The sequence below is a fragment of the Aptenodytes patagonicus genome, chromosome 6, assembly GCF_965638725.1.
Source record: "Aptenodytes patagonicus chromosome 6, bAptPat1.pri.cur, whole genome shotgun sequence".
In the NCBI taxonomy this organism is placed as follows: domain Eukaryota; kingdom Metazoa; phylum Chordata; class Aves; order Sphenisciformes; family Spheniscidae; genus Aptenodytes; species Aptenodytes patagonicus.
In genome coordinates, this window is record NC_134954.1 from 55000124 (window position 1) to 55021771 (window position 21648).

Genomic DNA, 21648 nt, shown 5'->3' on the forward strand with positions numbered 1-21648 from the left:
AATGCTTCAAAATAAAAGCAGATAGCCTACACTGTATTTCTTCCAAGTAAAGTGAACCTTTCTTCGCTTGTATAAAACAGAGCATCATGCCTTACACACCACTTTAGTACTTACGAGTAAAATGATTAGAAGTGGATGGATGGACATTACTTCCACTGTCAGCACTTTCACTGCTAGAAATGTCATCATCTGATTCCCACACACAGGAACAAGGCGAGGTGCCATCAACTTCTTCAAACTTCCTCTTTAAAATTCCACTCATCACTGCAATGCTGTCACATGCACCTGTAACAGGAACAGAGGCAATGAGGCACTGAAACACCTGCCTGCTGTCCAGGTCTTAAAATTCATTTATCATGGAGGAGTTCATATACCAATCAGGTACTACTACCTGTAGCTAAATGGCTCCTTACCAAGGTTTTTAAACAACTTTTCCAGGAAGGAGTCAAAAATACTTATCATCAGTATATTCATCATCTTACTGACTTTCTTACGGGCAGTCTTTTCTTCTTAAGACAGAAGGTAAATGCCACCTGTATTCTACCAGCGCAGACAAAATTCTATAACCAATCTCATGCATAAAAAAAATACAAATATTTCAGTTATGCAGCAAATTTGGGCCAAGAATAAAGTATAGATAATCCAATATATTTCAGTAGAAATGTGCCTTTATACAACACTGTAAAACTTACTTGGCACCAAGAAACATTACATGACAAAAATCAGCGTTCACTAATAAATATAGTTCAGAAAGAAAATGTTCTCTCTCGATTTATTTTAAAGGTCTGATTTATGTAATACTCAGTATTATCAAATGCCCGCATTCTCAGTTAGATTTGAGAGCATGACATACTTAGCATTTTTTCAGGCCAGGCCCTGCAAACACAGTTCTGGCTCATTTTGTCATTTTAATTTATGCAGAAGTTTCTTGCAGAGCTTCTGTGAAATTCAGATATGAGTACTGGCACACATGTAGACTGTGTCCTTTCGCACAAGTAAAGTATCAAGGACTGAATCTATCCTTATGAACTTGGATTCCTAATAAAACTGCCCAACAAAGCCAGAGTCATGTTGAACATTCCTTATTGTTTCCCTTTCATATATAACAGCTGATCTTCTTATCTCCATTTATGGAATACCAAACAGAAAAAGATCAAAATATTTTTAAAGCAATTCCTAGATCATTTTAATGCATCTGATAGAGGAAAAAATTGTTTCAGCCTATCTTTAATTAAAAAGAGATCTTAAAGTTTACTGTCACCATCGTTACTGATTACATCCTACTGAAGACTGAAAATTAATTCTAAGATCTTAATTTAAAAGTTACGGATAATATCTACTCTCTGACTACACTAATCAGTGGAACATTGCTGTAAATAGCTGGGGAAAAAAGGCTGCTGTTTGATGCTTTCAAGCGTATAGTATCAAAAATTCTCATTCTTCTGAATACCACTTGCCTTCAGCTTGTTAAGCTGCCAGTTCAATTCATTTTATAACAAAGTTGATATCCTCCAGTAAGTTTCATTCTGCCTTTATGGATGTGTCTAATTTAGAGAAAAGATTTCAGTATAGATGTGGAATCACGACATAATGCTAAGAACAGATGCTGCATGAGATAGTCTTCAGCACTGAACTTGTTTGTATGCAGAGCACACTAAAAATTAAACAACGAATATATTAGGTTTTAATATTGTCAGTCACACAGACAGCTTTAAACGCATATGCCTGTCATGATGTTCTCAGCTTGTTTTACTATTTATGAAAAAAAATGTTTTCCTGAAAGGGATTTCTTGAGGCTAAAGACATGACTTAAGCAGAACGTGCTTAGATCTCAACTTCTGCCCTTTTGTCCAAAAATGAATTACTATAAACTGCAAAGAAAGCATCGTATTTTTATTCTGAGGACAAGGGAAGGAGCATTTAGCATCACTTTGTAATAACCTTTGCAAAAAATTTAAGAATACATGAAATCGTTAAGCATCCTTTAATAAAATCAGATTTACAAAAAAAAAAAGAGACGGAAAACAAAACCACACACATGCTGAAAACCCACAATAATAAAGAGGAGGCAGAACCCCCCCAAAAAACAGGTTCAGAAACAACTCCTCTGAACTGTCTCTCACATCCTCGCAACAGCTCCTGCCAACCACCTTTTCCATTGCCTCCTGCAGTGCTTACAGCACTGAAATTGTGAAATCACCATTATTTCCATGGCAACAGCCTGCAATATCAAAACCACAGGATTATAGCTTGACTGCAGAAGAGGGTAAAGAAGCAGCTGGAGTGTGAGAAAGAAAATGCTTACACTCAAACATCTCAGTGAAGAGAGTGAGAAATAGGCTAACAAAGAGTTTATCGTACAAGCGAGACCTAGGTCAAATCGACGTCCAAGCCCATTGAAATTGTGGCTACAGGAGTCAAGAAGTTCCAGGTCCAAAGAACCTCAGTCATAACTGCACTGCAAGGCAAACCTAGTAGCTGCAACCATCACTAGTGTGCAGACCATCAGAGGCAAGAACTAATTTCATAGCCTGAGGTGATTTCCAGTCAAAAGCCCTTCTGTCAGACATGGTCTTCTGCAAGTATACCACACAGCGACTAGATGACTAACATGCATCTTGCACATCAGCAAAGTCATTGCAGATAGTGAGAGTCTCAATAGCCAGAACTGTTTACAGCTAGCAGCAGAAACAAATATTTTTCACACCAAAGGGTTTTGAATTTGCTTGCATTTAGCATAGCCTACATTTGCACCAAGTGTCACAGCCTGATAGCAGCAAAGCCATTTCATTAAGAAGATTTATGTAATGAACCATAACAAATGATTCCTGGGATCCTTGGAAGTGGCATACAGGTTAGCTCTACATCCAGCTAGCCGATCAAGATAAGCCAGGAAGTATGGGAATACTGCAGAACCTGAGTATCACCACAACACATAAAGGTGGCATAGCTATCCATTATATATATGTGTATATATATATATATATTTAGTATCACTGTTGCCCAATTTTTGTTCTGAACCTCTTCCAGGAAGATTATCAAGAAGGTTGTTTGACAAAGTAGTCGCGATAAAATTTAGGCGTTGCCACTTGCCTGAGATCTGTTGATTCTCGTCTCTCTGCAATCAAGTCTCCCCAGGAAAACGCTACACGGGAAAGGAGACACTTCCATTACTCAAGAGCTTGGCTATCACAGAGAGAGATTAAAGAGCATCTAAAACAGTTTGTACACACTATGTACCAGCAGGAGATCCCTTTAGAATAACATCTGTATAAACAGCTGCCACTCCATAAGCCAATATTCTTCGGAAAGAGGCACATCTGCGCAGTAACACGAGGCATGTTCTATCTGATACATTTAACCCCCGCCTTGTTTACATAGGCATCCTGTAGTACCTGAGTGAGATCCACATCTCCAGGAACCAGGAGATAATAAGCATGGTGACACACAACCCAATACTGTTTATGAAAGCATTATTTTGCACTCTGTTGATGATGTGATATATCCCAGTGGAAGACAGAGACCAACAGGAATAAGCAACAGTCAAACTTCTAACAGCAATGAGGCCATGAAGTTTGTGGTACCTCTAAAGGTTCCCTAAGTCCAGAATCAGGGAACCAGGACAGGGAACTCAAATTGAATTGTCACATTTTTTCCTCCACCATAGCTATAGCTGAATCAGTAATTTCAGATTTTGGGGAATCAAACTGCAGCAACTGCAGTCACAAAGAAATCCAAATCCAACCTCATCTGAAGACTCTACAGGTTTAAGGGACAAGGAACCAAAGACTTTCACAAGTCAAATTTTCAATACACGAATGGAAAGTAAAACTATAAATAAACCTCCTATCTGATAACAGGAATCATAAGGGTGATTTAACTACACAGCGGTACAATTTTGTTAACACAAGTCACTTCTGGCATGCAAGACTACATCACTTAGGACGAGAATAATCTCAAACACACAGAAGTACTATAGCAATATGTATATTCTGAAGAAAAATGAGCAAATGTGCGTATTTCTGCATAGAATCCAGTACACAAAGTCCATGACTGACTATAGGAACCAAACACCACCACACGACTAAGAAAAACAAATGCACAGAGTGATAATCCAATATTCTTGGACTTCCAGTAGGACACCAGTAAGGTCCAGCCTTTTGAGGCAAACTCTGAAAAACAACCACCAACTACAGTTAGAGAACTGCTACAAACTGTCAGTTTAGGTGAAAAAGGGAGAAAGTTGGCTTGAAAAGTTCAATTAGAAACAGACCTTTCTGGATAATTATTAAATAGCTGTCTAGCAGCTAAGATTGATTTGGAGCAGCATCCTGCTGAGTCACACAACTGAGTAACAAGCAGGCACTGGAAGCTTTCCTGGTTGTTGATGTATCCGTCACAACAAAAAATCCCCACACAGAGATGTGATACATCATCCTCTGCCATGCTCCTCACCACGCTAACGTGGCATTAATCCACAGCAAAGCAAAACAAAGTTGAAACAGAGGGAACAGTATTAAAGCAAGGAAAATCAGCTACACACATTGTTGTGGGCTCTAGGTCAAACACCAATTGCCTGACACAGTTAAGGATTTTTCAAGGAAATGGCAACTTGCCACAGCAGAAGCATATGCTGGATGTGGGCTGGGAGAAGGATAGATCTTTCTTAAACACCCCCCCATCCATTTTTCCTCCTTTCTTTCCTAGTTTTCCTCCACCCTGAAGAAACTACCGCCACAAAGAGATCATTTAACCAGTCGTCTAGCTGCAGGTATGCTGACTGGTGAAGCCAGTCCTCAAAGCTCCATGGCAACTGGCTTTGCCTTGCTACGATGCCAGATAATTGGCAGGCACCATACATTCAAAAAGTTCAGAGGCAATGTGTTATTACTAGAAGACAAAAATCCCATATAAATGTGGGGGATATATTTAAAACAGTCACAATACTACCTGGAGCCTACAAAGTAAAATAACGTAAAAGCCTGGCTGGATTGATTTTCTCTGTTACCATGGTTTTCTAAAACCTCCAGCCTTTTCAGGTACAAATCTCATTGCAGCAGTCCTTTAGAAAACAGGTATCTCCACATCCCAGTGAAAAGCCCAAGAAGAGCGGTGTTAGAATAACTGAGTGAGTGGAGGGGTGACAATGACCTGTGCTCCCAGGAGAAGCTGCTTCTCCGTAACATACACTGCCAAACTTGCTCTACAAAACCTAACTTTAAGTTGCCATATCCTCAGTGTTTCACTGACACCCATGGACAGAAAGTAGTAAAAAACAAACAAACAAAATCCACAAAACAAAAGCACCAGGACCACACTGGATAGGTACTATAGGGAGAGGTAAAAGCATTTCTCCTAACTTGCACTTCAGCTTTTGCTTTGAAATGTGCTAAAAGATACTAATAAAACAGACAAACTGCAATATGGAAATAGGGAATTGACAAAAGTCTTTGTGCAGTAACAAAGGCAAATCCAAAGATATTTTCATCCTGGTCAAAATCTTCAAATAAACGACTGTTTTGCAAAATTCAGCACTATAGTGTACAGCTGATACAACATCACATGGGAAATTGAACAAGTATGAAACATACCTGTGAAGACATAAACATCAAGTATGTACCATATGCAGTAAGCATAACAATACAGATATGAAGTAATAAAATAGGACCCTGCCGCAGATTATATATCCTCATTATTTAGAGCAAAGCCTCACTATAGTCATTGACTAAAGCGCAGGAAAAACAAGAGAAAAAGTCCAAGAACACAGTGGCATTTAGTGGGAAAAAAATCCAATTAATTGCTTCTTTCATTCATTTACGAAACCTTATTTTGTACTAATTCCTTCTTGAGAGCTGATCACATACCATGATGAAAATCTACCTGAATAAAAATTCTTATCTGAAAATAAAAACAAAAATAAAAAGGCAGGCATCAAACAAAGACTTGACCTATGAGTCACACTGCATTTTGCCTTGTCTTAAATGTATCAACTGAAAGTACAGAAAAATTTAGACAAAGTCTGTAGTAGCAATAAAAACCACTTCTATGCAAATGACTGCAAACTGAACAGGAGGATGCAGAAAACAGATGTTACACATAAAACATTACTGCAAAGTACTCATCACAAACAACTCCCACCCACTGGCCAGTCAGCGTGTACTATAACATGCTAGGGAGACTTGGCAAATAATTTCACAGTTAAATCATGAATATTGATGCTCACAAGCAGAGATGTTTGGATTATTTGTTGTGATTAATATTCTTTTTGAATTTAGGTCTTTTTCTTAGCTTGCAAACAAAGCTTGATTTTTTTCAAGACATTTTTCTTACCTGCTGAATAAATGTCAGCAGCAGAGATGGTCATGAACTAATCAAGGTGTTTGCTTGGTTCCACATATTGCACTTAATTATTTTGCTCTTTGTGTAACTGACAGTTTTCAATGGGGGAGTGGGGGGAAGAGTCAAAACCAAAAGCATCTACAGTGACAACATCACTCACACAAAGAATATCATTTGCTTGTGAAAATGACTATTCATGTAAAGGACTGCATTAATGCAGACAAAAATCCATTTGCATGAATGCTTGCAAACAGTGAACAACAGAGGTACATGAACACGAATCAAACAGCTGTTCAGAATTCAAATTAATGTTTGCAATACATGTTTTGCTGTATTTGGCAGCTCTAATCACAAGTACCAGTTGCCAGAGGTAGGCTCTGATAGTTTCACAACTACAATCTGTAAAAATTAAAAACACATAGGAAGCTAATTCCACTTAACAGACTGCTCTGTATAGGTACAGGGAATACCATTAGCATAACCTTACTCATAAATTTGTGCTTACAGCAGCGGTCAAGTGACACAGACATTAACTAGGAAAAGTCTTTCTCTGCGTGTTTGCTTCAATCTAGCTAAATGCACAGCACTAAGTAAATCCTGCAAGATAAGGCTACGCAATTCAACTGGGGAATGTGTTCTGGCATTGCAAGCCAAACCCTGCTCTTTGCAGGGTTTCTATACCGTCACTTTACAGCACTCCTGATTTCACACTTGAGTACTAATCCACTAATCTTCTAGACTGCCTACACATTGTTGTACACTCTAACACACACCAACTAGCTCCACTGGCAATGAATTTCGAATGCAGAAAGGACGTTGGCATATGCTCACCTCCTGTCTCTACAAGCAGGAGAGATGCAATGGTGGTAGATCTGGCTCCCTTAGTCCTCCAAAAGCATCTCATAAGGTCCTACATGCACCAAGCATGTAAATATCCCCCCCCCTCCATCATCCACATATAAAACTCCTGCGAACAGCAGCAGTGAAACGGCCTTCTGATGCCTGAGTTCAATTCTTATTTAACTGTTGATATCAGTTGATGTAGCTGAAATGCACATATAATTCAGCCAACAGAACACAATTCCAGGCTAGTTCTCTTAAGTATTCTCTCAGCATGCTCTCCAGAGAGCAAAATGAGATGAGTAAGAGGCAATGATAATTCAACCAGGCATCCAGGAGCTTAGCATTCAGGTCTCCAATGACAAAGGCACAACGTGGTAGAAGGAGATTCAGAGGCATTCAGTGAGAGGGCTTTCCTGTCAAGATGAGAGTTGCCCACACAAGCTGTTTAGTTTGAGCTTGTGTTTCATTTATAACAATTTTCTAAGCTTGCTGCAGCAAGAACTGCTGCTACAAGAGTGAAAGATGCATAAATGACACTGCATCCTAGAGAAAAACAGGAGATTCAGGAGAAAGTCATGCTGAAGCTGCGTCACAAACTCAGGTTCATAATGCTTAACCTCCGCGTAAGTCATCTAGAATGCTTTTAGCTGGGTCTGTCATGAAGTCCTTTCCGAAGTCTTCAGGTAACACTACTGAAGACCTGGTATTGGCCACTTCTCTTCTAGGTTTTAAGCTTTGATGATGAAATTTCATCAATTAAAATCTCTTCACCCAAAATCTCTGTGGAAGATTTTCTCTTGCTTCTGTCTGAAGAAAAAAATACGGTGCAATGTATTTGGCCTCCACTACAGAAGTATCTGTAGCCCAGAAGAAATTTTTAAGTTTGTATGTGGGCTCCCAGAAAAGACTGACTACTTTTTAGACTGTATTGCGGGACTGCTTGCAGCAGAGCTCTGGCCAGATGTCACAACTCTTCATAAAATTGAACTGTGAAAACAGAAAAACACTGCCACCAGTCCTACTGACTTCTACAGATCCACACCCTTTTAGAGAAGAGTGAGCATGCAGGTGATGGGAAGAACTGGTCCATCTGCTGTATGGGAGACAGCATACTAACAACACATCCTTATTGCACCTCTCTGCAAAAGGACAGAGAACATTTGGCTTGCTTAGCTCCTCCCCAGCAACTGGAGTGAGGCTCTGAGACTGGCAGTAGTGTTTTCAGCATGTTTTTGGCACAGCGATTTTGCATTATGCTGCTCCCAGCTACAAGAATAGCAGTAGGGTCCAGCTCTGTAGTGGAGATTGGAAGTGCCATCAATTTACAAAGTGCTGGAAATAAGTGGTCTTTAATATAATTTTTCCCCGAGATTAGCTCAGGTAGTAATATTAATTGGCACACTGCGACCTGTCTTCGTGCTATTTCAGTACTGATCTTCCACGCTGTTCTTTCATGAACATCAATCTTGTGCACTGCCTGCAGAGGAACTGCACAACATGGTAGGATATCTTGTATATTTCAGTATGCGTCTGCACGGTCAAGATTGGTAGCATTCTAAATTGTCAAGGCCCCCCAAAGGGGCCTTCACACCTCTACAGCCCTGACAGCATGCAACAGGGAGCTAAGTAGCATATATTTAACGCACAGCCTGGCTGCTCATTCACCATTGCCATCAAAGCCAGCAGAGAGAGCACGAATTCAACAGCTCTCCCCTTCTGCCCCATGATCTCTGCATCTTGACACAGGGTTAGCCATTCTCTCCTCTGAAATCTGTACTGTTTAACAGAGTTTCAAAAACAAACAAAAAACACCCACAAAAAAACCCAACACCCCCAAACCCAGAACATCTGAACTCTAAGAAGTGCAATATGAACTTGTGACATGAAAATGTACTGGAACATACTTGCAAAAGTAACTCTGAACTAGGTTTTCCTCTTTTATCTGAAAAGACAGGAGCAAACTCTTCCAGCTTAACGGTTTATGTATGGAGGGGTATGTGTGTGTGTCTGAGGGGGGCTAGGGGAGCGTACACGCAAATTTTAGATAACAAAGGACCAAATCCTTCATACCTTGCTCTTGCCATTATTATTGACAATAATGGTACTACTTATACGTGACAAGACTTAAAACGTCTAATTTTAGGAGATTAGAGTTTAGAAACAAGACAAATGGATAGTTTGGGGTTTTTTTGGAGAGTGACAAATGTGGTAAGATAGTCTGTCTTCACCTATGTGGTCTGATATTAGCTGTATAGCACAGAACTCTCTTTCTTCAGGCATGAACAAATAATGCTGAAAATTGCTGGAAAAACCTAGCCTGGCAGAAACCTCAGCTCATCTGCCTGCAACTTGTTATAAAAAAACAAAACAAAACAAGCAGTACTTTCTCTGTGCTATCATCACTATATTCCACAACCTAGACATAATGACAGCCAACATGCAACAAACTTGCTCATTACTATTTTCAGCAGATAAGATCTTCTGCTTCTATATCCAGAAATCAAAGGATTCATGTCACATTGGCACAACTTGACTACCACTGTAAAATACACAGATGCTACTTCCAGCAACTTATCACATCTTTACTTCCTCAAACAATGTTTAGTTTTACTTATTTTCTCCATGGAATCTTAGATGACATACTATAGGAAAAGAGTCTTTAAAATTAAAGCAACCCAGGTTTGTTCATCTTAACACAAAACAAATTATTCTCAATAAGAAGGCCGGCTATGATTTAATTTTATTGTCCTCACAGAAAAGTTTCTATAATCCATTTAATAATCTGCCTTATTAATCTGTTAATAGTCTCTTATAGAATGAAAGATACCAGATCCTTTCCTCTTATTCATTTCAACTAATCAAAACCAAATATTCAACTTTTACTTTAAATGACCTTTGGTATTTGTGTTGTCAGCTGAAAATGGATTTTAGTATTAATTTGCGGAAGATTAAAATATTACAAGGTATTGTTACACATATAAATAATTAATGTTGCCTTTGAGACACTGCAGAACAGGAAATACGCCTCATTCAATAATGGAAAATTAATCAGCAATTTTGATGTATGCTACAACAAATCACATATATACCAACAAAATAAAAGAATAAAAGAGGTATATTTAGCCCACAATGCAGCACTGAGGAAATGTTTGTCATTTGTTCTGTTCTCTGGGCACAAGCAGGAAGCCATCCAATGGAAATGGAGAGATCAAAAAAATGGAAGTGATATTTTTCATATATACTGAATATCAGCTAACAATAAAAGAAGTTGTGATATGTGGAGAGTATAAATAATAAAGAACTGGATTAAAAAAAAAAGTAGTGGCTACACTTTCTTAATTGAAAAGAATTCTTTAAAGGATAAAATTTCTTAGTAATGCTAAGTAATGTAACGCTATTTCTTGCTTACAGCTTCTTTAGTAATTTAGGTTTTGGCTTTTCTTTAAGGTAATTTAATATTTGACCTAGAATGGTTTGTGCGATACTTAAATCACCTACAACTGCTAAGGAAGTGTTCACTAAAGATTCTGCAATAAACACAAGAAAAAGACCTTTTATTTACAAATTGTTAACTTACAAAGGCAGGGCTTAAGCATACTCTTCCTACCATTGACTTCACTGGGAATAAACCTGTATCCTCAAATACTACACAACACATACGTCACCGCCATCATGAACTTTTTTTTCTCCCCAACTTTCCACCTGATTTCAAACTCTTTGGCTATCCTACCTCCCACTCACACGCTCCCTTCTCAGTAGGGTCTGCAGCCAAGGCTAATGAGCTTATTTCCACCAAGCTGGTGAGTGCTGGCAGCAGCTGATAGGGAATATTGGACAGAAAATGCAAATCTGTAGTTCATGTAGACTACCTGAATCATTACGGAACTTTAAAACTAGTGACAACACAGTAGTTTTATTCAGTACTTTTCATGCTGTCATTATTAAGCAGTAGATATTTTTAGCCACCAAAAGCCAAATCCATCTGCAGCAGCGGCGTTTCCAAGGAGACAGAATAATTTAAATACATGTGGAACTAGATCTCTGTTTTCATCAACTCCTCTCTGTTACTGGAGCTGCTTTGAGTCAGATTTCTCATTTGAGGGGGAAAAGAAAAGCGATTGGAATACACAGATTTGAGATTGTAATGTAACAGTTGTGCTTATGCTTTCAGATAAATATACATTCCCTACAAATAACAAGTGTTAGGATACAACTCATCTATTTTTCAGTCAGTATTATTTACCAGTGTTCACATTCCAGTATAAAAAAAGACACAGTTCATTAGTCTTTTAGAATAATTTTGTGAATTGCTAACATTTGCTGTAAGTTATTAATTTTTTTGATTGATTGATTGTTTAGCAAACATATCAAGCTCCATGCTCTGAAGAAACAGCTAGCAGAAAAGGACACCACTCCAGATGCTTGCAGCTGCTAAGGTGTATAAATAAGTGGACAGAGGACAAAGCTTCTTCCAGTCCTCTTTAGTACTCAGCAAGAGTTTTATTGACCTTGCCCAGTTTTTCTTTAATAAAATCACTTTTTAATAATTTCAGGTCTGCTCTAAGGGCATTCACTCTCAGCGAATACAACAAAAATGGATACACGCATTTACTGATTTTAATCTCTGAAATCTATTAAAACTAAATTTCAGTATTTTAGCTTTATAAATATATTTTTATGACTATATATTCTCAAACCAAGCAGAAAGCTTCTAATCTTTTCCTTCATTTCAGTGCTATATAAGTGGATTGTGACAACTAAATAATCCCATTATTATATTTTCAATGCAGTATAAAGATGAACAATTAACTAATTAGAAACTACTTGTTCACAAAATAACATTCCCAGTTTTTCTATCAATGGATTAATTTAGAATACAGCATTCAAAAGACATGGACAAGTATCACGACAATTAACAACTGCTTTATATTATTTTAAAAAAGGAACCTCTTCCATAAAACTTATATACTGATAATTGCTTATAGATATTTCTTAATAATATATTATAATTAACTTCAAGAAATTCCAGAAAAAAGGTCACATTAGAAATATATAGTGGTTTCTTAATTATCTTAAAGGAGCTACTGCAGATACTCAAGAGATTAAATACACCAAATATAGTGTATTTTTGGTGTATTTAGTCATCTAAAACAAATTACTTCCCACCATAGTGCTATTTCCATCACTAATGTGAAGTAATGCAAATGTCCGATTGCTATAAAAAAAACCCCCACACACCTATACATTGGCAACAATTTATAATCACAACTCATTTATTTCAATGAAGATTTCTGCTTCAAACCAGCAAAATGGGGTCCTGTAGTATAACAATTATTTGCTTCAAGTAAAACATAAAAATAAGTCAATAGAGAGCTAACACGTTGAAATCCTTGCCCCAGTGAGGCCAATATCAAAATCTCCAATTCTTTCAGTGGTGCCAGGACTTCTGCCTGTAGTCCTATATCCTCAAATAACGTGGCTTGATAAACAAATCTATTTTCTGTACCAAGCAAGTTACTTGCTACTTGCCATCCCCAGCATCTGTGAACTAACAGCTGCTGATAACACAAACTTGGCAGAACAGGTTCCATACAAGCTATTTCAACAGTTTATTAAAACTGCTATGTACCTGCTGTAGGTACTACAAGATTTGTGTGTCTTGTACACATAATTATATGCATCATGTTTTTTCTTTATGACAAAGATAATTTTATGACTGAATTATAAACCACATTCATTCCAAACCTAAAAATAACGCAAAAATCCTCAGAAACCCTTTAAGAGTTGCTCTGAGGAGCCATTCTTACTGCATGTTCAACACTAAATAAAATACATACAAATGAACTGCTTCTAAAACTGTAAGTCCTTTTCCTATCCGAACTCAAAGAAAACATTTTTCAATCTTCCAGCACTATTTTCCTGCTGGTAGCATACACTGTATGTACTCGCTACAGCGAGTATTACCATCACACAAAAGAGCTCTCTTCCTGCAGCTTACTGAACAACTTCAGCATCAGTGAGATGCAATGCCTATACTGTCACATGAGAAAGTTGTCAGATAGCATCAGGCATGCCTATGATTTCACTGTCTATGGATCTCACATCGGTTGAAACCTCCTAGGCAGAAGAATAATAACCTGAAAAGCTGCTTCAAAGTCATTAATGAGGAACAAACAGTAAGATGCTTGCACATGCATTTTTTACACCCAAGAAATGTTGTGGCAAGGATCAAGAATAGCTATTCAGAACAGGAATTTTTTTCACCCTTACCTGTAAATCGGGTTTCCGTGTTTCAGCTCTGTCAGCGCAGACTGAAAGGTTTACTCCTCCTTTTTCCATCCATCAGACAGCAGTCATCCAATAACTGAAGTCATCCTGGCATCCTCTGGAACATGCTCTCTCCCTTATTTCCCACTCCCCACCCCCATCTGCATGCTAGCAAAAATGGGAAAACAGCAAGAAGAAAACAAAACAAAAAAGCACATCTAAAAACCAGCTACCAGCTTTAATGAGCTACTTAGGAATCAGTGAGGACGCTCTGTACTGGAAGGTAATGACAAAATTTAAAGACAAGAAAAAACTAAGTCTCTCTATTAATAACCTTCAGCTCCACTAGTGAATAGCAATTCTCCCTTTCAGCTCCTTTTTGTAAGGAAAAACAAGCAAACAGCTGTAGGAACATAGTTATTGCCTGCATACATTCTTTGAGACTGACTCAGCTATCCAGATCTTCAGTGAAGAGTGCTGCTGTGTATTTAAGAAATTTTGTGATTATCAAAATAACAGTGGTGCTTTTATAGAAAGCAAGAATCTGAAATCTCAGTGCAAATTAGAGTAATTCAGAGATGGATGCCAGTAATTTCCTACTAAATAAGTTTTCTTTCTGTTTGAGGCAGTATTTATAAAATACCTGAAAGAAAATAATTACTAGATACTTTTTCTTGAAGTTCTACCTATATAAAGCTCTACCTGTATCATTGGTGCGTGTGCGTTTGTTTTACTGTATTTATAATACAGCAGCCAAAATCCAACGTGCTGCGTTAACTTTGTCCACACAAAACTTTCTACCTAAATAAGAATTCAAATGCAAAAAATGACTGTGCAAACAATTTTCAATTTGTGTGCCTCAAATATACTATTAAGTCTATTTGTAGCCTCTTAAATCTAGTTGAAAAAATGTTTTCCAAGATCAGAGAATTTTTATTTTCTATATATCCATATAAATCAGGTATCAGGTAAAGACAACAGCATCAGATTTATTTTATGACAGTTTAATTAAATTTAAAATCAAAATCAAGACTGAGTCTTCAGTCTTAGCTAAGGTAATGTTTACTGCCACATCAAGGCACTTGTACTCCAGGATTTCCCCTTGAAAGGAAAATGTTATGCAGCAGAAGCTGACAAATACCTTTGTGTTTACAAATTTCAATCCTCAGCTATGGCTTTCCAATAAAATTAACTGTGAATTCCTTTAAATAAGAGCATCTATCCTCTTCACTGAATTATTGATCTTTAACCACAGCAAGACTATACCAATTAGCATACTTTCACTATAAAGTAATAGCTGTTTTAGCTTCTGAAAAAATTAGCTGTCAGTCTTATCATAACGAACTGCCAGTGCATCCTGTGCATAACATTCAGATTCTGTCTTAACAAGTAAAGTAGGTGTCTTTTTAACCAAATTACCTCAGTTTAACATAAAAACTCTTCCTGGATGCCTAGGAAAATGGAGATCCATTCCTGCAAGCACTAAAAAAACTAAAATAACTATTAGGTTTCAAATCCAGACAATCAATACAATTTCCTTTGGTGGGAAGGAACTATGGGGAACACTGAGGAAAATCTAAACAGACATTTTGCCCTTGTAAGCGACTGGCTGGAAGACATCTTCAACTTTATTTTCTTTTTTAGCTGCAGAAAGAAATTTGGAGTTGAGCACCAAGGCCTCATCTCTCAACCAGCCTGACCACTGAGGGAAACGCATGGACACACAGAATTGTAGTCTCATAACTGGATTTAATAAAAATCTTTTCAATACAGATGCAAGGTGCAACACTGTTCCAGCCCTGAAACACTACTAGAATAACTAATCACAGAGAAATGGGCAGTACAAACAAGTACATCAGAATGCCTTGCAAAATCTACTATGAAAAGAGGAGGTTATTAACAACAAAAAACCCAACACCTTTAAAATAGTCCCAGAATGAAGCAACTCTTAATACATCAGTGTTTCTAAAATAAAACACAAATAGCCTTGCAACAAAAAATGATTAAGTAGGCTGATGTTGCCCCTACACTTTACAAGTGCTGCACACACAAGCCTCTCCAGCAGAGTGGTGTCTGTGCAATCTCTGTAGCCTACACTTGCCAGTTTCTTCAGAATTCTACGTAACATTTAGACAGCCCTTGTGAAATGTGCCCCGCTTTGCACATCAAAAATTAACTAAAGTCATTTACTTGATAAATGCATTTTAAATATATGAAATTCACTTCTGCTAGTATGTCAGGGCGCTGAGAACATTCCCCTGCGCGGGGTGGGGGGGGTTGGCTGCCTGGGCACAAGGCCAACTTACAGACAGCGCAGCTGGTGGCCTTGAAAGAGCGAGGGAGCAGCAGCCCCGCTGTGGGCCTGCCCACCCTTCGCCAAGACGCTGCTTTTAAATTCAGCCTCTTGCCCTTGGCCCCTGCCCGAGCTATGCTACCACTCTGCCACAGCCATGCCCGGACCTGGCCAGGCACCCCCTTGACCCAGACCCCGAGGCTGACCACAGACCTGCCTGCCTGCCTCAGGAGGACCTCAGGCCTGCCTCTCCACTACAGACCAGACCACTGGGCTCCTGCCTCAGCCTGGCGGCCATGCCCAGGCCTGACCCGCTCGGTACTGTTAGGCCACCCTTGGCCTCTGGCTCACCTGCCCTTTCCAAGCCGCCTGCTGCCCTGGCCACCCCCTGGCACGGCACCTGAACCCAACCATTCCTTTCCACAGCCAGCACCTGCTAGGTCTTAACAACGCTTTCCGGCTCCAAAGGGCTATTATTGGACTAATTAATCACATATACACAGAGATGGAGAAAGGGAAATTGGGTCCCTTTTGAATCCAGGTTTGTACCTAGTCTCTGCTGTGACTCAAGCAATTAGTGGGTGTGCTTATATTTGTTTGGCTATTCAGCTTTTTTTTTTCCCCTAACTTCACTATACTTAATACTCCTTACAACATACATTTTAATTTTTTTCTCCAGAGCTATTACATTGGACAAAAGGAACGCTTCATCAGGAAGCAGATTCCTGCAACGGCTTTCTTCACTTCTCCTTTCCCTGATTATGTCTGTTGCTACTAAAATATTTGCTTCCATTTTCTCTGACTCTACAAAGAATGAAGCTTCTTTTGGCAATCCCTTTATGGAAGGATAATATGCTACAGGATCACCTCCTTCCTGAAAAAAGCTTCAGAGAAAAAATTTAGGAAATATATCTAAATTACATCTCAGTAATCCACTCTGCCTTACCATATAATGGTACTGACCGGGTAAGTTAAAGAATATGAGTAAGCTGAAATCAGAAACTGCAAGGCTGCCAGGGCCCTTTGACTAAATCTATATAGCTATGCCATCAGGGCCGATGGCAGCTCCTGACTTGGTTTGGTTCATCGCAAACCATTCACGGATCCTGGTTCAGGTTTCACTTGCAACTCACAGTTCTTTGTAACATCCAGGCTTATCAGTCAAGATTTTTCCTTCCCGCTCCAGAGTTAATGATAAGCTATGGTGGACACAAAGTTGAAAGGTGCTGCACAGACCCACAGAAGACAAGCAAAATGACACTCATGCAGTACAAGTTATTTATGATGCTGATTAAACCATACACGCTTCCACACTCAGGGATGCTGGAAAAAACAAATAAAACCCGTGTTTATCTTAATGCTTTAGACAACCCTGATTGTAAAGATGACCTGACACAGTTTTGTAAATAATCAGAACCTCAAACAAATCTCTTGTATTTCATAACATATACTGCTAAAACTAAACATGATCCTTCCCACGATATCTGCTTTTAGCCTCTTCCTTTAGCAGAGCTAATTGTTCCATTCCCCTCCCTTGGTAGGCTCTATCAGTAGTCCAGTTACTGTAGTCTCTGTAGCCCTTATGCTTTTCTTACCTTTTTTTTAATTAAAAAATATTTGCAGCTGTTCTATTTTATCAGATTATTTTCCTCTCTCTCTCCCCCCTTTGTTCTATCCCATATCTAGTCCATACTTGCTTCTTCAGTGCACATACCAGTTTCCTTCCTAGAACCATGAAGGATTTAGCTACTAAAAGACAGAGGAGTTAAAATTCTTTAAAGCTAAATCAATACTAAAAACTGTTTGCAACAGTGTTTGATATCAAAGAGGATCCTTGATTTGTTAAGTTCTGCATCCACTTTTCTGTTAGTGGCCTTTATTTCACCTTTTGAAACAAACCAACAAAAAAGGTATATAGTGAGATGGGAATGAGAGCTCATCAGTAACTGTAGTTCCCTATGGTTCACATGTACATTCACTTCAAGACTAGACCACTTTTTCTTTCCGCAATTAGTATAGGATGTGCTGATTTCCCACCCGCTCTCATGTTTAGGAAACTGGGTAGCACCTTCTGCACCATTTTATTTTCTTCTGAAATGCAAATGTTTGCAAGTAGGAGAGAAGGAACAGGAAAGGATGGCTGGGGGCAAAAGGTACTTGTAGATTTACATATCTCAAATAACTCCGACTACTGGTAAGTAACATCTCTCTTGATCTCCACTTGATAATCCACACAGGTATTCATACAGTGTGACTCCCAGCAGCTATCCTCAGGTTACGTAATTTTGTGACAGTTGATCACATAGTCCTTCATTAGAAACGAATTACTGTAGATCTCTTCCGTCAAGCGCAAGATCAGCTCTAACATACTGCTTAATGAAGGCATAGGTGGAGCTTGATATTTAGAGAAAGCTACAGGCAGACATATGAGACTGTTAACGGTTTGTTCACCAGGCTACTGACCGCAGGATCAGGCATTTGCTTAAGAAAAATAGCGGCTACTGTCCGGCTCAGGAGCAAAAGAGCTATTACCTCACCTATTATTGCTGGAAGAGGTCTGACCTCCTACAGCATAATCGCTCCCCTGAAAGATTGTTACTAGACGTCAGAAAAAATTTCTCACACATAGTCTAGAAATAAGGATCTTATTCACCATTCTGCTAGCAAGATCCAAGGAAGATGTGTCACATTCCACACATCCATACATGTCTGGAAAGATCCTTGAAGAGGGATGGACCAAGCTTGTAAGGCTGCAGTAACACTAACTGAATTTCACGGCCACTGCCAATTCCATGTGGCAACTCAGCATCCAGTGTCATTAAGAAATGTGCCAGCACGGTCCCCAAGCAGAATAAACACTGATAGAGAAAAAAAGAAGAAAGTGACGAATGAACTACGTATGACTTACTGGTATGCACACAGGACTGCTACCTGGAAAAATCCTGCGTGGTCAAAAGAACCAGAACCCACTGATGTTTGATTATGGAATCCAGGCCAAGGTTTTCTTAATTTGAAGCTGCTGCCACTGCAAGGAAATTACTTATGATTTATGACTGAAAACAAACGGAGAATTGAGGTTTCTTTCTCACAAATGGTGGCAGACACCATCATCTACTAGCCTTAGAAACCTCTCAAGGCATGTAGGATTCCAGTAGTCTGAGGTTTAAGTAGTGAGAAGCTATCAAATAGGAAGTGTGTGATACAGTTTCCATGAGTCTCTGAACAAACCAGAACTCCACAGTGAGAAATAGCAACGTATTAAAATGCAGAAGCTATACAAGCAGCTATATTGGCTTCAATGCCCTACTGACTGCATTTAATGAAGCCTGAAGGGATGACTGTTCGGGTTGGAGAAGAAGCTGGGTAATTATGGGCGACGCACAGTGAAAACACATCACCCTATAGTTTGAAAATTGAAACTGCTTCAGGAAAGAAGAATAGGACTACTTTGCCACAGCATTCATACATTTTTACTCTTTAATAGAACCTAGAAGACTTTGCTGTCTCTGAAGCAGCTGTGCCAAACAGCATTTGTTCCAGTTTAAAACAGGAACAAACCAAGCCCTTTTTTTATATGGCACACAAGGATGCTAGAAAGTGACCATACTGGTCAGTGGATCTTACACTTGAATACATGTTACTTTAGGAGGAATTATCTATTAAGGAGCTGTAAAAAGTATTCTAAGATGGTGAGGGGGAAAAAGAAAAAAAAGAAAAAAAGACTACACTGCTTGTTGTGCAGCTGAAGGCCAAAAGCAGAATGCGTTAGTTCCTTCCTTAGTTTTAAGAGAAACAGTACTGCAGCACCTCTGTTATAATAGGTAAGTTTTTCTTTACTCCTTGATAAACAAAACCAAGCAAAACCAAAACAAATTCTCCTTTCCTCTTAAAAAAAAATATAGCCTGTGTAAAACACCAGAAACCTCCATGAAAATAGCGCCATGTGGGAACAAATCTCAGGGCAAAACTGAGAAATGTATTCAAGGCAGACTAATTTTCACCTCTCAGAAATGCAAGTTACATAAATTTCAACTTCCTCAGACTCCCACCCACTTACCAACATCCATTTATATTCCTTCAATCAACTCAAAAGTAGAGTCATCTGCCTTCCGTGAAATCAGAAGTGGTATGATATATGACACAAAAGAGAGAAAAGGTAACCAAAGAACTTCTTACAAGAGTATACATGGATTTCCATTAGTTCATCTGTGACTATCTTATAAACCAGCTTTCTAGCATGGAAATTACTTCCAATTCTAATTATTTACGTACCAACAACTAAATCAGGTAAGTTCTTCCCAAAATCAGGAATCGACTTCTCATAAATAAGTAATAATATAATATTTATAATATTATTATATTATTGTAATAATAATAATAATATATTATAATAATAAACAAGCCCAAAACATCAGACTTTAAAAAACAAGTTTCTTTTGAACCATAATCTAGACTTCATGACTGAAAAGCAAAATTAAGCAAACCTGAACAAGTTTATTAACCCCCCCAAAAAATCTTTGTTTTCAGCCATATCTGCTCCAGTGAGGAGTGTAACGCTGGCACAGCATGGTAAGAAAAAAGATGAGGTACTACCCCTTTTGGAAGGAACACAGACTGACAGCTAGGTCAGGGAAGAATACCACTTTTCATTGCTATGACAGGCACCTTATGAGATCTTACTTAGTCACCACAGCTGAATACCTGAAAGATTAATAAGGGTTCTTTTTCTTTCTGCTTATTTTGCAGGTTAGATGAGTTTCTTCTTTTATTTATATTCCTTCTTCCTCTACCAACGCACCGACATGATGAAACCTTTAAGCTGATTTTGAGTCAAGCCAGTTCTGACCTAGCTGGCAATTACGCATAAAGATGCCCGAAAAAAAAAATATGCTTCCACAAGTCCCGGGTTGCTGGAGATTTTAATTTTTATATAATAATTACTTTAATAAATACCAAAGACCATACATGAAAAGTATAATATATATCCCCCCCCCCCCCCTTTAGGACCATGAATAAGGGATTTTATTGATGAAGGAACTACAACATCAGTCTTTAATACCTGTATTTCTGTCATGGGATCAAAGTTCCTATTCAAATGCAAGTATGGTTTACATGGAATGCTCATGGTAATTGATTCCCACAGATGTTGTTACTGAACCTACATTTAGAGAAAATGCTCGAAATTTGATTTGAGAGATCATATGTGCATGTGAGTATATTCAAACGTTCTTGGAAGTTTATTAAATAACAAACAAAAATATAAATATTTTTCCTTTTTTGACAGTCTTTAGTAGTTCTTTCAGAATCTTCATTGCAGAGAGTACTACAACATAATAAAAAGTCCAAAAACATAAGTGTGTGACGCCAAATATTCTAAGCCTAAGCAGCTATACTGCAGTTAGTTACAAACACCTAATTCAGACAGGAAAGGTGGAAAAACATTAAGAACAGAGATATCACCAAAATACATTTCCTCCAAACATTTGATGCTGACCCCAGTTAGCATTGTGGGCATGTCTCAATTTTCAGAGAGCAAAATTAAAAATCAACTTAATTTATAGTTGATAAATTTTGCCCTGTGCGCTACCATCCTGACTTCAACCACATACAGTGTCCTAGCCCTTTTCTTTTGGTTTTTCCCTACAACTTTCTGCTCTCTCCACTCAGCCCAGCTTCATGCATGACTCTACAGCTACCCTGTCCTCAGCCTCACATATTGGTCACATTCACTTAAAAGCAGCCTTATACTCAGGCACAGTTAATATTGGGAGACTGCCCGCAATCAGTCCACATACATTACTAGAGAGCTCACAAGGCTACACTAATATCTGAAAATCACCTGTCTTCTGTATCAGATTTTGGATTTTCTGCACATCCATATGCCAACCAGTGATCAAAGAGAAGGG

At 38.5% G+C, this 21648-nt stretch overlaps 1 protein-coding gene across 3 annotated transcripts in view; it reads right to left on the reverse strand.

Annotated features, from left to right (window-relative positions):
• The window catches only part of CSRNP3 (cysteine and serine rich nuclear protein 3), a 114516-nt gene that overhangs the window by 81914 nt on the left and 10954 nt on the right, over positions 1-21648 (reverse strand). For 2 of the 3 annotated variants that reach the window (XM_076342725.1, XM_076342722.1), the window contains exon 2: positions 115-285. In XM_076342725.1, the coding sequence (XP_076198840.1) occupies positions 115-262 (148 nt within the window). In that variant the 5' untranslated portion in view covers positions 263-285. Of the gene's footprint in view, positions 1-114; positions 286-3093; positions 3118-21648 lie in introns of those variants that run through there. The other variant, XM_076342723.1, reaches the window with a different exon arrangement.